The sequence below is a fragment of the Nannospalax galili genome, unplaced genomic scaffold (assembly GCF_000622305.1).
Source record: "Nannospalax galili isolate Female #2095 unplaced genomic scaffold, S.galili_v1.0 scaffold32, whole genome shotgun sequence".
Classification (NCBI taxonomy): Eukaryota; Metazoa; Chordata; class Mammalia; order Rodentia; family Spalacidae; genus Nannospalax; species Nannospalax galili.
Window position 1 is genome coordinate 4,810,473 of NW_008335297.1, and position 22,579 is coordinate 4,833,051.

Genomic DNA, 22,579 nt, shown 5'->3' on the forward strand with positions numbered 1-22,579 from the left:
AGGGAGAGGTGAGGGTGGGGCCAGGTCCTGTGGAAGCAGTGCTCCTGGGGCCCAAGGAAGGCACCAAGCCTGTGGCGGTGAACAGGGTCAGGAATCAGCAGTGGCTCCCCAGGTGTCTGGGGCCCCAAGACTAGGAATGGCACAGGGCCCAAGCTAGGAGTAGAGAACAGCGGGGGAGATGGAATGGTGAGCATGGCTGGTGGAGTCAAGGCGTGGAGGGCTGCAAGGTAGACTTACCCCCAGAAAGGCCTGAGGGCGGGAGAATGGGCCAGGAGAGTTAGCCAGTGTTGCAGGTCTGGGAGGGAGAGGTGAGGGTGGGGCCAGGTCCTGTGGAAGCAGTGCTCCTGGGGCCCAAGGAAGGCACCAAGCTGGCCCGGTCGAAAAACATCAGGAAGCAGCACCAGTTCCCCAGGTGTCTGGGGACCCAAGACCAGGAATGGCGCAGGGCCCAAACCAGGAGCAGAGAACAGCAGTGGAGATGGAAGGGCGAATGAGGCTGGGGGAGTCAATGCGTGGAAGGCTCCGCGATGGACCCACCCGGAGAGGCCTGAGGATAGGCTACCACCTGTCTTTTAAAGGTTGTTTGTTGACCTGAGACTGGTGTCAACATGCCTTTAATCCCAGCACTCAGGAGGCAGAGGCAAGCAGATCTTTGTGAGTTTGAGGCCAGCTTGGCTGGTCTACATAATGAGTTCTAGGCTAGCCAGGGCTAGATAGTAAGACCCTGTCTCAAAAAAAAAAAAAAAAAAAAAAAAAAAGGTTGGCTTCTTTTGTTTGTTTTTTTGTCTGTACTTAACCTGAGAGCAGGCAGGGCCTTGTTCAGGGACTAGCAGAGTAATTCCAGTTTCTTTAACAAGTAGATTGATGTCAAGGTCCTGATGTCCTGGTAAACAAATGGCCATCTGCCTTCACCCTTTCATGATTCCCAGACTCAGTGCTAGGAAATGGAAGCTAGAGGTGCTGTCAGTCTCAGGTACTGTGGCTCAGGAGATGCACCTGTCTTCTTGACCAGCTTTTTCCCTGGCCTTAGTTTCAGGAACAAGCAGGGACCTGGGTCCAGACGTGCTGGCTGCCTAACATCAGACACACGAGTCACCTTCCACTAATTAGAAAGCCGCGGTCAAAGCCACCAGTTAGTCATCTAAGGTTAAAAGGAACCTCAATGAACTCTAAGAAAAACCCCTGTTCTCTAAAATTCGGGAAAAAAGAAGTTATCGACCCCAATAATCAAACATAACATCTTGATCTCTTTCTTATGGTGGGGGGAACCACAGATTTTTTTTTTTACTTTCACAAAGCTATAATATATTATATCACGATATTTCCGTGTATTTGATCCTAATAACCTGAACACATCATCACATAGTCACATAAAGGAGCAGCTAGTGTTCTTTAAGCACATACGTCTTCATTTGTTTAAGCATCCTCTACTGTTCGTCATTTGTGGTTTTTCCAATTATTCATATTCTAACTAATGCTGGGCCAGGCATCTGACTGTCTTTTCTGTGCTTAGAATGACTTCCTTCATTTTCAGAGCTCAGGAGTTACAGTTTGTTGTTGTTGTTGTTAAACAAAATAAAAAGTTTCCTTACAGGTTACAAATGACAGACTATACATGTGAGCAAATGTTTTTTAGTTAACAAAAACTAAAAACTCTCTTGCACATGTGATACAAATTAATCCCCTCTGTTAGACAACGGAAACATTTGCCAAACAAAGAAGAAAAACAAGAGTTGGAAATGTAGTGCAGTCACAGAGCACTTACTTGCCTAGTGTGATAGAGGTCCTGCATCACCTGAAAATAAGTGGACTTCAGTGCTTCTCTTTAAGTTGGGCTCATGAATGGAAGGGGCATTGTGTTCCTGGCCTCACCTTGAGGTATCAAGAAGCCAATGTCCCACAGGGAGACAGAGAAGCTGTATCTCCATGCCTGTGTTAACATTAACACTAAGATGTATCTCCAGAAAGCTGTTGCTGGGGCCTGTGTGGTAGGACAACTTAATAGGTGAGGAAACAACTCTGAAATGAAGATGTCCCTAACAGCTCACTACTGATTCTGGAAGCAACTCCATGCTGCATAGGTGAGCCTCAGCAAGGCTGCAGGAAATGTGTATCAAGAAGTTTGAGATCAGCTTCATAGGCTATCCTGGAGATGAATGTCCGGGCAAGAGCCTAGGGTGGACGGCGGCAGTGTATTGTGGTGGTTCTATGCCATGGACCCTCCAGATAAAGGCATGCACGGTAGTGAGGGGATGAAGTGGGAGTCTCAACACCCGCCAGGGAACCATCCTGGGAGCAGCCTTGCGAGGCATGGCCCAAGCCTTTGGGCCCAACCTAGCTGCCAAGCACTCCTGGGTATTGGTGACCTGTCCTGGCCATCTTTCTAAAGGGTGAAGATGAAGAAGTGTTGCAGGCCAGCTCTGCCCTTGTGCCCCTCAAGAGCTGGTGCCTGTGGGTGGACCAAGGCTGGAGCAGAGAGAAAGAACAAAGGGAAACTGCACAGTCATTAGTGGGCAGGAGGAAGTCCTGACCATACGCTCAACCTCCCAGCCTGAGTGGCTGCCCAGTAGTACCCTGGGCACCTACCTGGTCCACTGTGCACTCTCAGAACTCGTGGCGGCAGCACTCTTCTCCTCGTCTGTGGTGTTCTGTTCCTGTACTGAGGTGCCAGCGGTCAGCTCCAAGAGCTTGCTGCGCTCCATGATCACCATCTCAATCTCTGGAAGTGAACATGGAGATTGGTGAGAACAGCCTACACCTTGGACTGGGACTCCCAGGCATACTCAAGTTGTAGACAAAGCATGTATGAACTACCCCAGACACATCAAGCATGTGCTCAACAGCAGGACCTGGACATGAGCAACATGGAGGCAAAAACCAGACTGGGCCAGACTGTTCTCTCCATCCATCTGGGCAACACCAAGACAGTGAGCCCTGACTTATACAACAAAATGCACAGGGCAATCATTTATTTTTATTTCATGATTTTAAGAAACTTCACTCGACTGTTACCACCCTTCCCAAAGGGCTGGAGGTGGCTCAGGAGCCACATGTGGCTAGTAAGTCCTGACCTAACTCATTGGAGCTCCTCTGAAGCTCTTTACACTTCAGAAACAGCTTTGACAGGATGGAGGCCATGTGCCTCCCTTTCCACTCACAGCTTCTGGAAGGCAGAGACAGATTAGAAACCTCATTTGGGTTTTTCCCAATTATGGAAGAGCAACTTATAGTAACCTACTTAAGCACAGTGTGCATTTTTATTTTTAGACATTAAGGACTCTAAAGAGAAACACCTAGAATTCAAGACAGAGACTATGCCTCCAGATGTCATCAGAGTCATTATCATGTGGGTGAAGACTTTCTCAGGCAGCCCTTGGAAAGCAGGTGCTGGATTCCCCTGGGCTGGCCACAGCTCCCCTGTCACATACAGGTATCTGTTGGCACATACAGGTCGCCTAACTGGCCTCTACTTTCCCTTCTGCCCTCATTATTCACTCTCCACACAAATCCAAGTGATCTTAAGTGGAAATTAGCTAATGCCCCTCTTCTGTTCAAAAGTCCCAATGGCTTCTCCTCACACTCAGGATGAAATCCAAACAATCCACACCATGGTCTAAGGCCTCCCACGCTTGGCCTTATCTGCCTCTGATCTCACCTTCTGGCCTTCTCTGCCTTGCTGGCTCCCCACTCTGGCTTCTTGCTGGCTCTCAAATAGCCTAAGCTGCTTCTTCCCCAAGACTTTTTTTTTCCCCTTCAGATGCGGATATGACTCACTTACATCCTCCAAGGCTCAGCTCAAATGTCACCTCCTTGGAGATGCCCTGGTCACTCTCCACCTGTTTTTCTTCTTAAGTATTTTCAGATATATACTAACTAAACTGCAAAATTTGTTCAGATTTCACTCCTTTCCTCAATGTCCTTTTTCTGTTCCAGGATCCTGTTATAGCAAGTCATCATGCTGAGGCTCTGCTGAGCTGTGATAGTTTTTCAGACTTTCCTTGATTTTAATGATATTGGCAGTGTGGGGGCCCTGGTCAGACATTTTGAGGACTCCCAGAGCTGGAGTTGGTCTGATTATTTTCTGAAGACGACAGAGGGGTGCCCTTCTTGTGACATACTGACAAACCTGGGACAGGGTGTCAGTTCTCTACTAGCCATGCTAATACCAGGTTTCTTCCCAGTCAAGCTACTCTTTCTCCTTCCATGCCATACTCTGTGAAGGATGTCACTAAGGACAGATGTAAAGAATGAGGAGTTAGGTTCCATTTCCTGCATACATTATTTTTGCTGTTGCTGTTGTTTGAAGTGCTAGAGCTCAGACCCAGGGCTTTGAGCATGCTAGGCAAAACACCCTGCCACTGAACCATACCCCCAATCCTATCTGCATAAATTATTTGGAATTCTACAAAGGAAATGTGTTCTTTCTCTCTTTTTCACCTTGTTTCAACTCCATGGCATCTCTAGCCACCTGCATTTATATTCTGTTGTTTTGCTTGCTTGCTGTTGGCCTTCCTCAACTAGGCCGTAGGCTTCATAAGCACAGCTACCTTGTTTTGTTCTTTCTTCCTGCCTCCCCAGCACTAGCCCAGTGCTTGGCACAGAGCAGGTGCACAGCATGAACCTCTTGAATGTGCAAATGGATCACTGTCTAGGTCCAGCGCAACCCAGGAAGTTGTGGCAGCAGCAATGGGTTGTAGCAGCTACAGCATGTGGTAGGGGTAGTCCATAGCCCAACAGTCTGCAATTGACCTGCCACGAAATGCTCTTGTAGGGAGGTGTCATCCTACTATCCCTGGACTCTGGTAGCATGATGCATCTGTAGCCAGTCTCTGACATGAAGGAGCACACCGTACATATATCCCCATAAGACCAGGGCCTTTGGAGGCTCACTCTGGGGAGCACTCTGCCTTCCTCACCTATTCTGAAGCCAGATTACAGATCAAGTTCTCCCAAAGGGTAGGCCCCATCACACAGTTGGGAGCCAACAAGTCATCTTCAAGGTGGTATGTAGGCAAGTGTTCTCTCTGGGTGATTTGCATTTATCTTAATTGGCATTAGCAAACAATTCAAGTTGCACAGAAAGCCAACTTTTTTTGTGCACATGATTGTTTAGAATGAGGCTAAATTTAAGAAACAAACAAGTGAGTCCATTCATAGAAAACTACTGGGTAGCCAGCAGTCAGGCATTACTTGGCTGTGGCATCACAGGGAGGTAGTGCTAACCCTGTGTTAGGCACTTTATTTTCCTTGCTGTTCTACCGGCCCTCTTCAGCACCCAGTCCCTTTACACCATCCCAGGCTTACCTAGAGTGGGGTGTAAGAGGATTCATTGGGTGGTGGGTCTTTTCCTTATCCTTCAAGTAGCTATTTTGTTTGCCTTATACTGTATATAACATTAGCACAGTGATATGTGTGTAATTTATAATTTGTGTGTCTTTGGGAGACACAGACTTGTATTTTGTATGTGTCTGTGTTTACTGAGAAAGCATGCCATCAAAGACATCTGAAGTTTACCAAACTCTGATGCTAGGCTCCCTTTGCCCATGGCCTCTGACCTCTGCCTGGTGGTCTCAGGCCCGCTTTCCATACACCATGAGTTCACTTCTCTTGGCACACCTCCACCCTGCCTAGCTGAAAGGGTGGGAACACAGCTCTCAGGACTCCCCAAAGTCACAGGGCCAAGTTCCAGTGTCTGATGTGAAGGCCAAGACACCACATCATAGCTGTCCCCTTGGAAAGGGGCCTTTTCCTGTCCCTGGATACCACTGGATTCTGGAGCAGAGAGTTAAAGACATCCAGTTTGCTGTTGGTCAAGCAGTTTTGTTTTTTTTTTTTAAGTGACTCAATAATTTTGTTGTTCTGTTTTGTTTCTTGCAGGGCTAAGGATGGAACCCAGGGACCTGTGCATGCTGGGGCAAGCGTTCTATTGCTGAGCCGTATCCTCAATCGTGATGAATTTGAGGGCAGTTTTTCAGGGCATGTCACCATGGGGGAGGGTAGGTGAGCACAGGATGCCTCCAGGTGAAGGTGGGTGAATACCAAATGTCTCTGCCCTTACAGTCACTCTGGCATTCCAGAGGTTCCTTCCTGCAATTATATGGGACCTCACAATAAAGCTGCCTGAATCTGTTTTGTTGGTTCTAACCCTGGCCACTGTATCTGAGCAAAGAGCAAGCCAGAAGTGCAGTGGCTCCTCATATACCCAGAACATGTAGCAAAAGTCAGCACAGTTTCCTGCTCCTCACCCAGAAATATGGCATTCAAAGCAAGGAGTGGCTTGTCCTAGCTCATGTCATGTCCTGGTGCAGGTCCAGGCTTCAAAGCCTGACTGTGTCACCCTCTGCTCCCAGCTGCACAACACCAACTTCCACTGAGTTCTCTTCCAGCCAGCACAGCCAAGGAATGAGCTGTTCTGCTCAGATTAACTTCCCAGATAAGTGTAAATCAGTTCTTACTTTATCCAGACAGATCTTAAAGTGCAGGTTCTCCCCTGGGGTCCACCAGCTCCCTGCCTCTGTATGAAAGGCACTTGGGTATGGTAGTAGAAATGGCTTTTGGGGAGAGGGTTTCCCTAGTTTATTACTGCTCTGAAATGGACTCCACAATAATCTTGTTGAAATCATTGAAGACTCAAACCTGAGTATATGCAATTTCAGCCACCTGATATTTGACAAAGGTGCCAAGAACAAATGGAGGAAAGAACATCTTCAACAAATAGTCCTGGCAAAATTGGATCTCCAGCTGTAGAATAATGAAACTAGATTCTTATCTTTCACATTGCACAAAAGTCAACTCCTAACAGATCAAAGACCCCAATGTGAAACTGGAAACTCTGAAACTATCAGAGGAAAACATTGGCAGTAACCTTCAAGATACAGATGTAGGAAAGGACTTTCTAAATTAGACACCATTTGCTCAGGAATTAAGGTCAACAATCAACAAGTGGGACCTCATTAAACTAAAAAGCTTCTGTACAGCAAAAGAAACAATCAAGAAAGAGAAAACCCACAGAATGGGAAAAAATCTTCACCAGTGACACATCTGACAGAGGTTTAACATCCAAAATATATAAAGAACTCAAAACAACAACAACAAAACAAAAAAGCAAGAAAGCAAATGACCCAATTAAAAGATGGGCTAAAGATCTAGCTTACTTTGTTAGATCTTATACAAGACAGTCAGTAACAAATTTAATTTCCATTGGTCTTCTATGATAGAGATAGCATTTCCTTCCAGCCCCTCTCCTCATCTTAGCTATATTTCTCCCTCGGTGGTGGGTCAGCCAGTGGGTAGTGGGAACCAAGGTGCCCCTCTTCATTAAATGCAAGGCACCCCCAGTCATGTGGAGGGTGGGTAGGAAAGAATCCACACTACATCCTGCATATCTGAGTGGGTGCTACAGGTGCTGATTCCTTCTCCACCTGACCGTATTCCAGATGTGAGCCTTGAAGATTAAGAACGTCCTAGTGAGGGGCTATTCAAGGCCTAAAAACCACATCAATGGCCAGCACAGCAAATGACATTGGGGTAGTGGTGGCACTTTTATCTTGGGGGTAATCAACAGCTACCTAACTGGGCTTAAAACCCACTCAATGGGAGGAAACTCATGTCTGGTACTGTAAACCTAGCCAAATATACATAGGTGGAGAGGTCATAGATCCTATAGAAAACCCCAAGGCTCTCATACCCCTGGACTAATGTATTTTTTTTACTATGTGCAAAATTTGGATCCTTAAATTTACAGACAAGTATCCTAGCCACCACCCATCAAAGTAGCTCCTTTTTCAACAGAGATTATTACAGAATTATACCACTGGTCACACACAGAGATTCTCTGTGACTTGCCCAAGCCTAAGTGGCACATCTAGGATGTAACCACTATTCCTAAGGCTCACGGAACACAGAACAAGGGATGAAGGAAACAATAATGCATCTTTCAATTCTCATCAATGAAGCTCCCTCATGCAAGGGGGCCAGGAACACAAAAGGCCACACATGGCCAAAATGCAGAGAATAAGAGTAGACAGAGTGTGAGTCCTTGTACAGGACTCCTATATTGAGGTCCACCCACCCAGTGCTCAGGGACCATTGAGGAGGGGGGGGGCAGAAAGATTGTAAGAGCCAGGGAGGAGATGTGACCATATGGAAATAGTCCTACAAGGTGCCTGGGACCCTTCTCATACAAACCTACAGCAATGGTGTCAGCATGCACAAGACCCATGCAAACTTAGGCAGACAAAAACCCAGAACAGAACTGTGGAAATGAACAGCAAGCCCCAATCTTAGTCAAAAAATTATTGGCAGCCGATTACTGCTGGGTGAGGAAGAGCTGATCTTCTTGAAGGGAGAGACACTAGATAGGTTGACTAAACCCTGGTGGATGAACTTGCACTGAGGGACATCTCGGGACACTAATTTACAAAATAGGCCTTAATACAAATGAAAGAATGTATGAACAGAATGTGTGTAGGGGGGTGGTGGTATGGGAGGGTGCCAAAGGGGAAGGGGGAAAGGGGTATAAAGATGATTTTATGTATGAAATACACAAAAATTCAATTAAAAATTTTTAAGAAACCTAAAAAACAGAAAAAAAAGGAAAGAAAAATAACAAAACACCCAAAAAACTCCAAGAGGTTGTTGAAGAGGTTGTGATCTTTCCTAATGATTAGGGGTCATAGTGAACCTCTCTTTATGCCACACCAGAATATCTAAGTGGTTCTGTATTGCCTTCTATCTCTACCCTGACCATCCCTGCTGACACTGCACTCATTGCAGGACAGCCAGCTTCCCTCCCAGGGTGCATAAGACACATTGCTACCACCAAGGCAAGCAGCCTAGTGGGCCAAGCAGCCCAGTGGGCTCCTGTGGACAGACTGCCATCAATGGCCACAGACACTGCTGATGGCAACTCACAGACTCTATCTAAACCTCAGCTATCCCATCCCCACCAGCCATGCTTTTGTTTAAACAGGAATGGCTTATGTTGATGTAATTGGCTCTTTTTAAAATTTTAAATACGTATTTTCTATGTGTATGTGTGTGGTGTATGGATATGTGTGTGGGTACATGCCCATGTGCGTATATAGAGCCCAGAGGAAGATATTGGGTATCCTGCTCTACCACTCTCCATCATATTTGAGACAGGGTCTGTCACTGAATTTGAAGCTAAACTGGCTGCTAACAAGCCCTAGGGATCCTCCTGTCTCTGTCTCCCCACAGCACTGGGGTTATAAGGGTGGGCATGGTCACATATGGCTTTTTAATGTGGCTGTTGGGGATTTGAACTCATGACACATTGCTAGTGTGTAGCTGTGCCATCTTTCCAGCCCTAAATGACTCATTTAAAAAAATGTCCCATCATTTAACCTGATAAGGTTTGTGGAACCTGGAATATTTATTAGGTGTTGAGACTGTATAGCAGTCTTCAGCAGAACAGAGTTTAGAGGGACTTCAGTGATCATTTAGCTCTTCTGTTCAAGCTTCAGTCATTTGCTTGCCTTTATGGTTGTGCATGTGAGGGGAGTGTGCATGCCTATGCATGTCTGTAGAGACTAGAGGCTGATGTCATTTGTTTTCCTTTATGATTGTTTATGTATGTGTGGTGGGGTGCCTATAGAGTCTAGAGGCTGATATCAGTGTCTTCCTGACTTCTCCACTTAAATTTTTCAAGATAGGAACTTTTTTTTTTTTTTGTCTTTTTGAGACAGGGTCTCCCTGTAGCCCCAGCTGGCTTGTAACTCACTATGTCGACCAGGCTGCTGGCCTTGAACTCACAGAGATCCACCTGCCTCTGTGCTTGGACTAAAGGCGTGTGCCATCACACCGAGCTGAGGCAGGGTCTTTTGTTGAACCTGGAACTCACCAATTTGGCTAGCAAGTACCAGTGGTCCTCCTGTCTCCAGTCCCCTCAGTGTAGGGGTTACAAGCATACATTGCCATTCCCAGCTTTTTACAGGAGTGCTTGGGATCTGAACTCAGGTCCTCATGTTTACACAGCAAGCACTTTATCAACTAAGCCATCACCCGAGCCCTTGCCTTTATGATTTCTGCATGTGTGCTGCCTATATTGCTGGTATGATGGTTAGTATTGTCAATTTGACATGATCTACAATCACAGAAGACATAAATTTATGGGGCAAGTCTGTGAAGGAATTTCTACACTGGGTTAATTGGGGTGGGAAGACTCACCCTAAGTGTGGGCAGTACCATTTTATGGTACTTTCAGCTGTGCTTTCTGACTACAGATGAAATGTGAGAAGATGCCTTCCATTCCTGCATCATACCTGCCCTGTCATGATAGGACTGTAGTCCCTAGAACTATGAGTCAAAATAAAATAAACGTTTATTCCTTTAAGTTGCTTCCTGTTGGGCATTTGGTTATAACAATGAGAAAAATAACTAAAGCACACTTGTTAATTCTTTTTTAAAATTAATTTGTAGTGCTAGGATAGAACCCAGATCCTTGATCATGCCAGGCAACCACTGAGCCATACACCCCCTCAACCATATTTAGCCATTTTATCTGAACTATCTCACTTTTTTTCACTTAAAAGCAATTTAAAGGAAAGTTAGAGTTGTTCTCACCAATCTAGTTGTAGTCCTGCTTGTAGCAATTGACCTAAAAGACACCCCTCCAATAATGTGAATTTGCACATGGGTAAAGATACTCATGACAGGATTCCTGTAATCCCAAAGTGCTGCAACATCCCTAACTGTCCATGCAAAGATACAATAAAGATGAATAAAATATGGTGCTACCCCGGTGTGGCTGGCTGTACAAAGGAATGAGGAGCTCTGGGGACTCATGGGGAACAGCAGCGTGGCAGCTAGGCAAAGAGAGGAAAGTGCCAAGACTGCAGACAGTATGCTTGTGCAAGAGAGAAGAGCAGGGGGCTAGAGAGATGGCTCAGTGGTTAAGAGTACTGGCTGCTCTTGCAGAGGACCTGGATTCAGTTCCCAGCACCCACATGGCAGCTAACAACAGTCTGTAACTCCAGTTCTAGGGAATCTGATGCCAGACAAATGCAGACAAAACACTCACATAAAATAAATGTGTTAAATGCAGACAAAACACTCACATAAAATAAAAATGTTTTGTTTTTTGTTTTTAAAAAAAAGAGTGGGAAAAGCAAAGACACTTTTTTGAGGCAGGGTCTCATAATGTAGTCTAGGCCTCAAACCAGAGATCCTCCTGCCATAGTCCTCTAAGTGTTGAGATTTCAGGCATATGCCTTCACAGCTCGCTAAATCTGCGGCTATTTTTGGGAGCACGCACACACACACACACACACACACACACACACACACAAGACACTTTTAGCAATGATGATGACGGGGTGGGAGGGAAGGACTCTTTTTTTCAACATATCTTTCTGAACAGTTCTGACTTAATATACAGTGTATTTTATTTTTTTATTTTTTAAAAATATTACATTTATTATTTTTATTTTATGTGTATGAGTGTATTCCCTGCATGTATGTGAGTGCACCTGTGTCATGCAATGCCGCGGAGGTTAGAAAAGGGCTTTGGATTTCCCTTGAACTGGAGTTAAGGACGGTTCATAGCCGCCTTGTGGGTGCTGGGAATCAAAGCCCTCCTCTGCAAGAGCAGTCAGTGCTCTTAACTGCTGAGCCTTCTCTCTAGCCCCTATAGAGTATACTTTAAAAGGGAAATTAATGGGAGTGGAAATGGATCAAGGTACATTGTATACATGTATGAACCTATCAAAAAATAAATTTAAAACATTCTCAAAAAGGAAATTCAATCAACAACAATACTAAACTGAGAAAAAAGAGAAATGTTTAACCTGATTATTTACTAAACAATACATAATTCTGAGTGATACAATTCTGAAGCTTTTTTGGTTTATTACAGGACTGAGCAAATAACTGTGTTGATATAGAAAGCCAAGGATTTCACTGGGGACAAAAACATAATGGAAAAGCCAAGAAATGTGGAAATGGATTGGAATAGGATGTATTAGTGTAAACTTACATCTTTTAAAACAGGCCTATCCATGTTTGTATGTGCACATATGAATACATGTGAAAATAATGATGCATATATGTCCTGGTTCTGTCTACTGTAAGGACCACAAAGCAAAGACATCCCAGGGACAATGAGACTATTTGGTGCCCAGATCTTGGTCTTTCAGTCTACTGCCCACAGAGAGGAAGCAGCAGTTTCCAGACAAACATCTCATTCCAGGGATGGGCAGAGGAGAGATGAGGTGAACATGGAGTAAATATCTTACGTCAAGAAGTGCTAAAAAACCAAAAATGATGGGGGCTTTTCACAAGGACAGTGCAACCAGCTTGAAAAGGCTCCCAAGGGCCAACTCTGGGACAATCTGAGCACCAAAGTAATTAAATACAGCAATGGAATATAAACCATTAAAAAATGGGAGTCAATGCCGATAGGAGATAAATCACTGCCTGGGGAGAAGGGGACTTGCTTACAGTGGAATGACAAGGGCTGACTGTCAAACGTGGACAGGCTGCTGCTGGAAAGTCATCATTTTGTGACCATCATGGTAAACACTGGATCAGGTGAAAATTAGCAACCAGTGCCCAGTCTAAGGGAATTCTGAAGAGGTGCATGATCCCCAAGTGTCTCCCCAGGGGTTGCTTAGAACCCATAAAGAAGGGTGAATAATCCTATAGTGGAGAAGATGGCCAGCATCTTACCCAAGCAACCAAAATGAATTTGGGAGGGACTGAGGCGTACATCTTGGGGCTTTCAACATTGTATATTGAAAAGGACAAGTATCACCTAAGTCATATTCCAGCCAGAAGGCAGAACCTTAGTATTCTCAAAAACACAAGTCAGACAGAGACCAAATAAAGACCATTTTACTAGAACCAAGGAGGAGATATGTGTTCTTCAAAAAAGTCAATGATGGGCTTTGTGGCTGGGCATGATGGTGCATGCCTGTAATCTCAGCACTCAGGAAGCTGAAGCAAGGAGATAGGGAGTTGAAGGCTATCCTGTGCAACCTTAGCAAAACTCAGTTTTTTTAAAAAAAAAGTGCAATAAAGACCAACAAACACAATAGGCGCACAGACAGGAAAGAACTATGAACTCAATGATACTAGGGTCAAGAACTCCTTGTTCTTGGCAAACGCACACTGAGGCAGACAAGTGCAGCCAGACAAGCAGAGAGTGGCAGAGTACATCTGCAGGTGTGACTGCTTCCAGAAGCCTCAGGATGCTCAGCGAAGATGACTCCAAAGAAGAAAGGAAAAGAGGAAAGAGAAAAGAAATTCCTGTGCCAGAGGAAGAATGACCAGTGGAGGGGACAGTGAAAATGTGAGGAGCCTGCTGTGACAGTGTGTCAGGATACAGTATTCCCACAAGCCAAAACTGAAGGGCGAGACAAGTGGAAGCCTGTTTAAAGGGTCTCTCCACATCAGAGGGTTCAAGGCTCTCAGGGAAAAGATAAGCACACATTTCAGTGATGAGGAGGAACTCTGCAATCAGCTTTATATTCGTGTCAGTATCATTAAAATAATACATTTAGAGTCGAAAGCTCAGTTGGAGGAAAGGCAGGGTAGCTTAGTGGTAGAGAATTTGCTCAGTATGTGCCAGCCTTGGGTTCCATCCTAGAACCGCCAGAAAATGAATGAATAACTATAAATTAGCAAATAAGATAAAGAAATAAATAAAAATAAAAAATTCAGTCAGGGACTAAACATTATTTTTAGAGTTTGAGCCACTTAACAATAGTTTTCTTAAAAATATATTTTATTAATTACTTTTATTTTATGTGCATGAGTATACTGTCTACAAGTATGTAAGTGCACCCGTGCCATGCAATGCCTACAGAGGTCAGAAGAAGGCATTGGCTCTCCTAGAACTGTAGTTATGGACAGTTGTTAGCTGCCATGTGGGTGCTGGGACTCGAACCCAGGTCCTCTGCAAGAGCAGCCAGTGCTCTTTACTGCTGAGCCATCTCTCCAGCCCCAACAACAAAGGCTTTTTACTACAATATAATTAATAGGAAATTCTAAAATATAATTTTAAAGTATCATGTTTCTATAGTGCTTTAACAGAGCCCAGGTTCAGTATCCTTTATTCAAAAATGCAAAATACAAAATGCTCTAAACTCCAAACCTTTGAGAGCTGACATGATACATCAAGTGGAAAATTTCACACCAGGAAATGTGATTTCATGTGAATATTATTTACAGCATGGTATACAGTTATCTTCAAGAGCTGGTGAGATGGCTCAGGTGCTTGCCACACAAGTCTGGCAACCAAAGTTCGATCCCTAGGACCCAGGTAAAGGTGGAAGGAAAGAATTCACTTCATAAACTTGTCTTCTGACCTTCACATGTGCGTGGCGGCACACACACCCACTTATACATCTCATGTATGTACATGCACAGACACACAAAGTTTTAAATCTTCAGGCTATATGTATAAGGATTATATGAAAAATAAACGAATTTCATGTTTAGATTTGGGTTTCATCCCTAAGATAACCCATTATTCTCAATATCTGGAATATTATTTAAAAAATAATCCCCAAATATAAAAAGTTGGTGTTCCAAAGCATTTTGAATAAGAATCCTCAACCTGTTCTTTTTATTTAAAAAAAAAGGTGGCTGGAGATGGCCCAAACTGTTCTTATAGAGGATCAGAGTTCATTTCCCAGTACCCACACTGGACAGCTCACAACTGCCTCTAACCCCAGCTCCAGGGGATCAAATGCCTTCTTCTGACCTCCATGAGTACCTGTACTTACATGCATACCCCCTCACATATATAAAAATAAAATTTTTAAAAATCAATATTTACTAGTAATACTCTTAAAAGGCAATTTTAGAATAGGAAAAGAAACTATCTTAGTAATGCTATTGCCTTCCCATTTTTAAAAGGCTTTTGAAGAATTATTTAAGAAGTTTATTCTAAAAGCTATATTCATCTCTGATTGGTTTACATATCAATTCCTCAAATAAATTCAATCTTTAAGTAAAAAACTTTACAAATATGGAAGGCTGAGTGATTTACTACTATTAATAATAAACTTTTCAAGAGAATTTTATCTTCAAATATGGGTGTGTTACATTTTATTTCTTTTAGCTTTATTCCAATCTGGGGAAGCAGAAAATACATGAAAGGCTTTGTGGTTCTCAAAGCTTAGAGTCAAACCCAGCAGTTATTTTCCCACCCTATGACACCAAATTCTATTCTGCAGAAGTAAATACTCACAAACTTCTTCAGATATCTCTCTGCAAGTGTACATGCATACAGCTGAGCATACACACACAGTTCTGACATGAAACTCAAACAGGAAAAGCAGGGTTTTCTCAACTCCCATATTCCTCTCTACCTTCTTCTAACTTCCTAATATGGCTCTGTTGATTTTTTTGGTTGAATTCATCTTCACTGTTGATTTCAGGAAGTATCTCTTCATTTCAGGTATTTATTGAGTTTCTTTGAATCTATGATGAAATCTCTCCAGAGTCAAACCACTTTCAGAAGCTGGTTTAAAATTTTCTAGTTTGAGGCGGGGTACAGTGGTGCACACCTTTAATCCCAGCACTCAGGAGGCAGAGGCAGGCAGATCTCTGTGAGACTGATGCCATCCTGATCTACACAGTGAGTTCTAGGCCAGCTGAGATTACAGGGAGACCTGTCTCAAAAAGACCTGAAGAAAACCAGGCGTGGTGGTGCACACCTGTAGTCCCAGTACTCCAGAGGCAGGCGAATCTCTGTGAGATCAAGGCCAGCCTGGTCTACATAGTGAGTTCTAGGTCACCCAGGGCTGCATAATGAGACCCTGTCTCAAAAAACCCAAATCAAACCAAACCAACCAAACAAAAACCATTTTTTTCTACTTTGTATACTTCTATATAGTTTGAATGGTTTGTAAGAATATTAGTATACTATATTTGAAGTTACTAAGACAAAAAAAAATTTCCACTTAAAAAAGAGAATAAAAAAGCCATAAAAAGCCAAATACTGTATCATTTCTGTGTTTGTGTGTGTACGCAGTCCAGAGGCCAACCCTGGGTGCCGTTCCTTAGATGCTATCCATCTTGTTTTTTTGAGACAGAGTCTCTCGTTGGCCTGGAACTTGTCAAGTACATAGGCTGGCTGACCACTGAATTCCAGTGATCTGCCTGTCTCCACCTCCCTGGTGCTGGAGTTATAAGCAAGCACATCAGATACTTTTTTAAAGCATAGATTCTGGGGGTTGAATTCAGCAAGCATGTTACCAACTGAGCCACCTCCTCAAGCACATCAGATACTTTTTTAAAGCATAGATTCTGGGGGTTGAATTCAGCAAGCATGTTATCAACTGAGCCACCTCCTCAGCCCTTGTATGACTCTTCTGAGGTCCTTATATGAGAGTAGTCAAATCCATGAAGACTTGAAATAGAATAGTAGCTGCCATTGGCTGGGGGTAGGGAGAATAAGGAGCTGTTTAAGAGGGATAGAGTCTTACTTTGCAAGATGCAAAGAATTCTGGAGATGATGGTGATAGATGCACAAGATAAGCACCCTTAACACTTTAAAGTGGTAAAAGTGGCAGCTTTGCTATGCACGAGTATTTTACCACAATCAAAAAGAAACACAAGAACCAAAAGCTGGCAAGGCCCTCTCAATCTCCCAAGGTGCCATACAAGTGGTGGCTATGCTTGGAGGGCTGTGGAGGTCAGGTGTAGGCTAAGGACCCTCAGGACACAAGGACATCCACTTCTTGATATGACAACTCTAGCTACATCCTGGAGCTCCCCCAGCCTCTGGCATACTGATTTTTCAAGTAACAGCAATAATTCACTGATTTGCTCAGGATGATGTACATTCTAATCTGATTAATATTTGGTAGATGAAGTGCTTTTCAGGGAAATGGCAGGCATGACCTCCCAATAGTTGACTTTACAAATCCAAGGATTTCCTTAATCTTCCCTTGGGTTCTCTATTCCAGAAACCGGAGTAAAACAATGGAGGGGGAGGGGAGGAGAAGCCTGCATAGGAAGGTCAAGAGGGAAATAAGCTGCTGGTTACCTAGGAAATCAGGGAGGGCTGTGATTGGCTGGCGCTGAAGCAGGGCTTCAAGGTGCAAAAAGGGAGACGTCCCCCACCCCCCACACCACATGCTGCGCACTCGGGTCCCCTTCCTTTGCTTTTTGGAATCTACTGAACACAGACAGTAGTTTTTTGGGAAGATGACCTTCACACTTTAACTCTTTGGTGAAGCCTGTTAGAAAGGTGAGAGCAGAATCTTCTGCCACAATGCCTAGGCCAACCAAGTCTCTTTTTTCCTCTTTCCCATCAGCTCACACTCTTGTACTCATATCCTTGCTCACTCATCCCACTCATCAGTACTGGGGGCTGGGGAGATGGCTCAGTGGATGAAGCACGTGTTAGTATGAGGTTCTGAGTTTGACTCCACAGAACCACATAAAGACAGACTCGATAGTGGGTATCTGCAGTCTCAACACTCAACCTGTGAGTTGTGAAGCACAGACAGGAGAATTACCAGCGGACCAGCTGGCCTGGTGTACGCAGCAGCAAACACAGGACCATGTCTCAAGCAAGGTGGACAGTAAAGATGGATACTTGAGGTTATCCTCTGACTTCCACACGTGTGCTGTGGCCTGTACTCACAGACATGAACATGAGTACATAGAAGATATACACAGACAAGGAAGGGAAGGAAAGAGGGAGGAGCCCTGCAGAAATCATCAGGGACTTAGACATAAGAGTCCATCCCCTTAGCCTCTTCGCCAAGTTCCTGCCCTCCATCTTGGCTGCAGCATGGGCATTCTCACTGTGACAACCTCAGGGCTGGGCATCAGGAAGGCCCTTCCACAGGTGACATGGCAGTGGAGTGATAACTTGCCCAGCTCACACAGCAGCTCAGGGCAGCTAGGGTTCAGATCTCTACATCCCCACAGGTAAGTCAGGAATGAAGGCAGGTTCCATTTCACTCTAGCAGAGACTTTTTTAATGGCAAAGCTGGGGTCCAGCTGCCTGGGCAGGTGCAGTCAATCCTTCTGCCTTCAGTTCCTTGCTAGAATTCCAGGAAGAGAAGGCTGGGCCAGTCGAGTGGGCCAGCCAATGCCTACATGCTCTATAGGCAAAATTAGCAGCCCGGCTCTCTATTCCAGGGGGAGGTGGAGTGTTCCAATCTCTCTGTCAGGTCTGCTTATTAAGTTATTGCTCTAAGCAAGTCCAAAAGCAGCAACTGTCCTTTCCAACTGAAGGGTGAGCTAAAAAATGAGCATGTGCTCTGGGCTGACTTCCTGGGCAGAGCGTCTTTATCTGCAGGGACGATGGCATCCCTTATCTTGCTTTTAATAGTCGATTTCTGAAGAAATTTTGGGGCCCTGTGATTTTGTGGCCCCGGAACAAGTCACCCATGACTTGAGATCTGAGGGGAGCAAGTTTCTTACATACTGGGGATGGGAGAGGACGGGTCAGAGGCGCACACTCATTTCACGCACCCTTCTTGTCTGGGCTCAAGTGTGGAGGAGGTGTGAATTCTGGGTGCTGCTTTATAAAAGAAAACACATTAATGCCACATTCAAATCAAGTCATGGCCAACTGCCTCATGACATGCCCCTTTTACCCTCTTGTTTTTACCCCCCCCTTTTTTTTTAACCTTTCTGTGTAGAGATTTCACCACCAGAATTGGGGCAGCAGACATGGGGGTGGATGACAGCCAGTACCTTTTTTTTTTTTCAATCTTTCTGAAACAGGGTCTCCCTGTATCCCCAGCTGTCCTCGAACTCACAGTGATAGACCTGCCTCTGCCTCCCAAGTATGGGGATTAAAGGCGTGCACCACCACGCCCAGCTAAGGGCCACTACCTCTTTATTTAGGAGGCTCCCATGTCTGTCACAACCATGCTGTTGACTACTTCTAGATGCAGGGACAATGAAAAAAAGCTTGCTAGAGTAGGGATAATGGTGGAGGAGGAAGACCAGCCTGAGGGAGGAGTGGAACACAGTGTAGCCTGGCACCTTCACACCTGCTGCTGTTGTACTATATGTACCTCAGAGCTTAGGAAAGAATTGCCATAGCCACGTGACCCAGGCCTGGCCACAGGGCCCCAGCATACCTCAATGTTGTCCTCTGGGTTACAGTGGGAAAGAAGGCAAGTGCCTGACACCTTTCTGCGTCACAGTAATTATCAGATGGGATTTTTTCCAAACACAGAAGCAGGATAGGGAGAAAATACCCACTAACTGAACCTTCATCTGAGACTCAGAGATCTGATACATGCTTTGGAAAGCCCTTGAATGCAAGTGCACTCACCAGGCCCGTTGAAACTATATATTTATGGTAAGCCGGGTAGGAAGATGACAGCCCATCATGTTTTGGAATGATTAATGCGTTTGAGAAATTATAAAGGCAGCAAAATGGCCATGAGGGTCACAGAGAGCCACGCTTGACAGAGCTGTGAAGTCAGTGCCAGCTGTCTAATCCAGCCCTCTGGGGAAACCCTGGGGCCCTGTTTGGAATAATCTGGCAGGGTAACTGCATGGGAAACCCACTTTGGGAGGCTAGTGACAATGTTTCCCCTTGCTTCCTGCATAGGGTGTGTGTGTGTGGGGGGGTCTCAGTACCAGGAGCCCCACTCCAAGCCTAGCAGCCTGAGTGACCACAGCAGCTTCACTGAGCTGGCCCATAGGTCCCGTGTGCTGGGAATGGGCTGCCTGGCTGATCATTAGATTAGGCTCTAGGGCTAAGGCTGCCCTGTCCATACCACTGTTAGTCACAGTTGGGGGTTGGCTAGACAGCATCCCGTAAAAGGCCTGGAACAAAAGAAACAGCATCTTTCCAAGATGAAATCGACAATAACACAGTGTTCAAAACGAGGTTCAGACATCCATTCCCTCATGTGGCTTCACAATGGCTAGGCCTAGGGTACTGCCCAGCTAACAAAGTCCTTAAAATGACCTAATAAGCAAGTAACTAGGACTTACCTTGTGTTTGTCCCTCAACCTCCCCACCAAAGTGATACTTCTGCAAAGGTTTTCCAGGCCCATAATGAACTCCTAAATTAAAAACTCTACTCCACGCTGAGCAGAAATAAAAGCAGGCTAGAGACCCCAGCCTTAGGAAGAGATCTGGCCCACCTAGGCACATTTTGGGTAACTCACTGACATGTGATTGAGGCATTCACTGATAGTTGCTATGACAACCATCCAACCCAGCAGGTTGAGACGGAAGGATGTGTGTTGGCTATGGAACTACAGGCAGCTCTCAAAGGCGAACGAGTCCTTAGTGCCTCAGTATACAGCTCTGTGCTACTGAATTAGCTACCCTGAAATAAGGGGCCCATAAGGTCCCCCCCATGGGGTTCCTTCAGAGCCACCATTGCTAGCCTAGTGCCCATGAGGCTGGCACAATGTTCCCCCAACCCCTTCAGCCAACAGCCAGGATTTTCTGGAGAGACTACATTTGTCTTGAGATGTATGGGATCTTCCCTTTAGCCAGTAGTCCTCAGCCCCAGGACCACCAAGCAGAGTTCCCATCGACATGAACACCCCACCCCCTAATGCCTGGGGCTGCACCAGAGGCTCCAACTGTGTGGCTGTGAGCCTGGTCTATGATATAAGCAACCAACCACTTCCAGTAGTTTGAGTCCCAGACCCAACCCTCTCCAGTTCCAGAGGGTTTTAGTATCTACAGAAGAAAAGGTAAGAAAGGGGAGGGTTGGTGGGAGAGGAAGGCAGGCTTCTGCTCACCTAAGGCACTTGCAGCATACAAGTGTGCCTCACTCTTTAACAGACCGGATGGGCTTCTAAAAACCCAGTGGGAGAATCTGGGGACTGCATTTTCATGTGACCCCAGGGATCCATCAACTATTAAGGATAGAGCATCTCATCAAGCAGGGCCCCTCTTCTTTCCCACAATACACTGGACCATACTCTCAAGTTAGCAGGAGTAAGACCAACAGTGACAACTGTGGGTAAATGACGATGGCGACATCAATGACAGCAGCTGCAACACAAGCTTCTAAAGCATTTCATAAGGGCCACGCACTGTTCTGAGCAGGCTAGATGCACTGTGTGATCTAACGCTCATGACACCACAAAAGTGTGTGTTACCATTCTTTTACAGATAGGAAAATAAAACCTTGCTTTGGGTCACACAGGGTGCGATGTGTCCTGGATTTGCTGTGACAGAACCCATAGTGGTCTCCAAAGGCTGGACTGTCCAGAATGAGGTACAGTGGTGGGCAGTGAGCTAAACAGAAGCACCAAGAGACACAGGTGGGGAGCAGAAGGAAGACAGCACAGACAGAAGCCTTGCTGGCTGCAGGGGGAAGCGCAGGCACAGAGCGCAGAGGCCTTACAGGGTACACTCACCTTCACGCTCCCCACTCGTCTTCATGCCTTTTGAACCACCCTCTGTACCTTTAGCCTTCTCAGTGTCTTCCTGGGCATCCTCAGAAGGTCCTTTCTCTTCATCTTCCTCCTCCCCAACGTTTTTGTAGTTGGGTCTCTTTTGCACCCGCCTCTTGCCCTTGTGCTTGTTCATCTCAAGGGAGCGCTCCAGTGTCTCGGTGGGTTTGATGAAGCACCGGATACTGGGCTTGGTCTAGGAAAGTCCAAGAAAGACAAGGGCTGAATTGGGACACTGGATCTTAATGGAGGCTCACAAGCTGCCAAAGGTCCTGCCTTAGCACATTACCTCCAAGACGAATGCTACCTCCTGAGTTAATATTGGATTATTACCAACACTTTCCTCCTCAATGTCAAACAAGCAAAACAATAGCACCAGCTACCATTAATGGCTTGCTATCCTAGGTCTGGTGGTGCAGGCCTGTAATCCTAGCCTACCTGGGAGGTTGAGATCTCAAGTTCAAGGCCTGACTGGGCTGCAGAGTCAGTTCTAGGACAGGCTGAGCAACACTTTTTATCTATCTCAAGATAAAAAGTGAAAAATGGCTGGAAATGTAGCTCAGTGGTGGAGTGCTTGCCTGGCATTATGTGAGACCCTAGGTTTCATCCTCAGTACCACATCTGAGATTATGCATGTACAACCATGTACATACATACACACACACACAAATAGAAATAAAGCAAATCGTTTAAAAATGAAAATGCAACAGTAAAAAAACTAATTTTTAGTGGGGAAAGGAGGTGGACGGGCTGGGCTCAGTTGGTAGAGTGCTTGCCTAGCATCCAGGAAGCTCTGGGTTTGATTCCCAGAACCACAAAAACCAGGTATGCAGGGTGGTATGCACTTGTAATCTCAGCACTTGGAAGGTGGAATCAGGAGGATCAGATGTTCAAGGCCATCCTTAGCTACAAGTTCAAGGCCAACTTGAGCTAGATGAGACCCTGTCTTGAAATAAATCAATAGCTGAGCATGGTGGTATATGCCTTTAATCCCAACACTTGGGAGGCAGAGGCAGGCCGAACTTGTGAGATCCAGGCCAGCCTGGTCTACATAGAGTTCCAGGCCAGCTGGGGCTACCGGGAAATCCTATCTCAATAAAAGACATTGATTAATTAATTAATTAATTAATTAATTTTTTAGTCTTTTTGAGACAGGGTCTACTTGTAGCCTCAGCTGGCCTGGAACTCACTATGTAGATCAGGCTGGCTT

General features: G+C 45.2%; 1 protein-coding gene across 3 annotated transcripts in view; it reads right to left on the minus strand.

The window, feature by feature from the left end:
* The window catches only part of Clec16a (C-type lectin domain containing 16A), a gene marked incomplete in the record, with an annotated part of 241,639 nt that overhangs the window by 156,499 nt on the left and 62,561 nt on the right, over window positions 1-22,579 (minus strand). For 2 of the 3 annotated variants that reach the window (XM_017797361.2, XM_017797362.2), the window contains 2 exon segments: window positions 2,587-2,719; window positions 21,382-21,565. In XM_017797361.2, coding sequence (XP_017652850.1) covers window positions 2,587-2,719; window positions 21,382-21,565 — 317 coding nt within the window. 3 annotated transcript variants of the gene reach the window in all.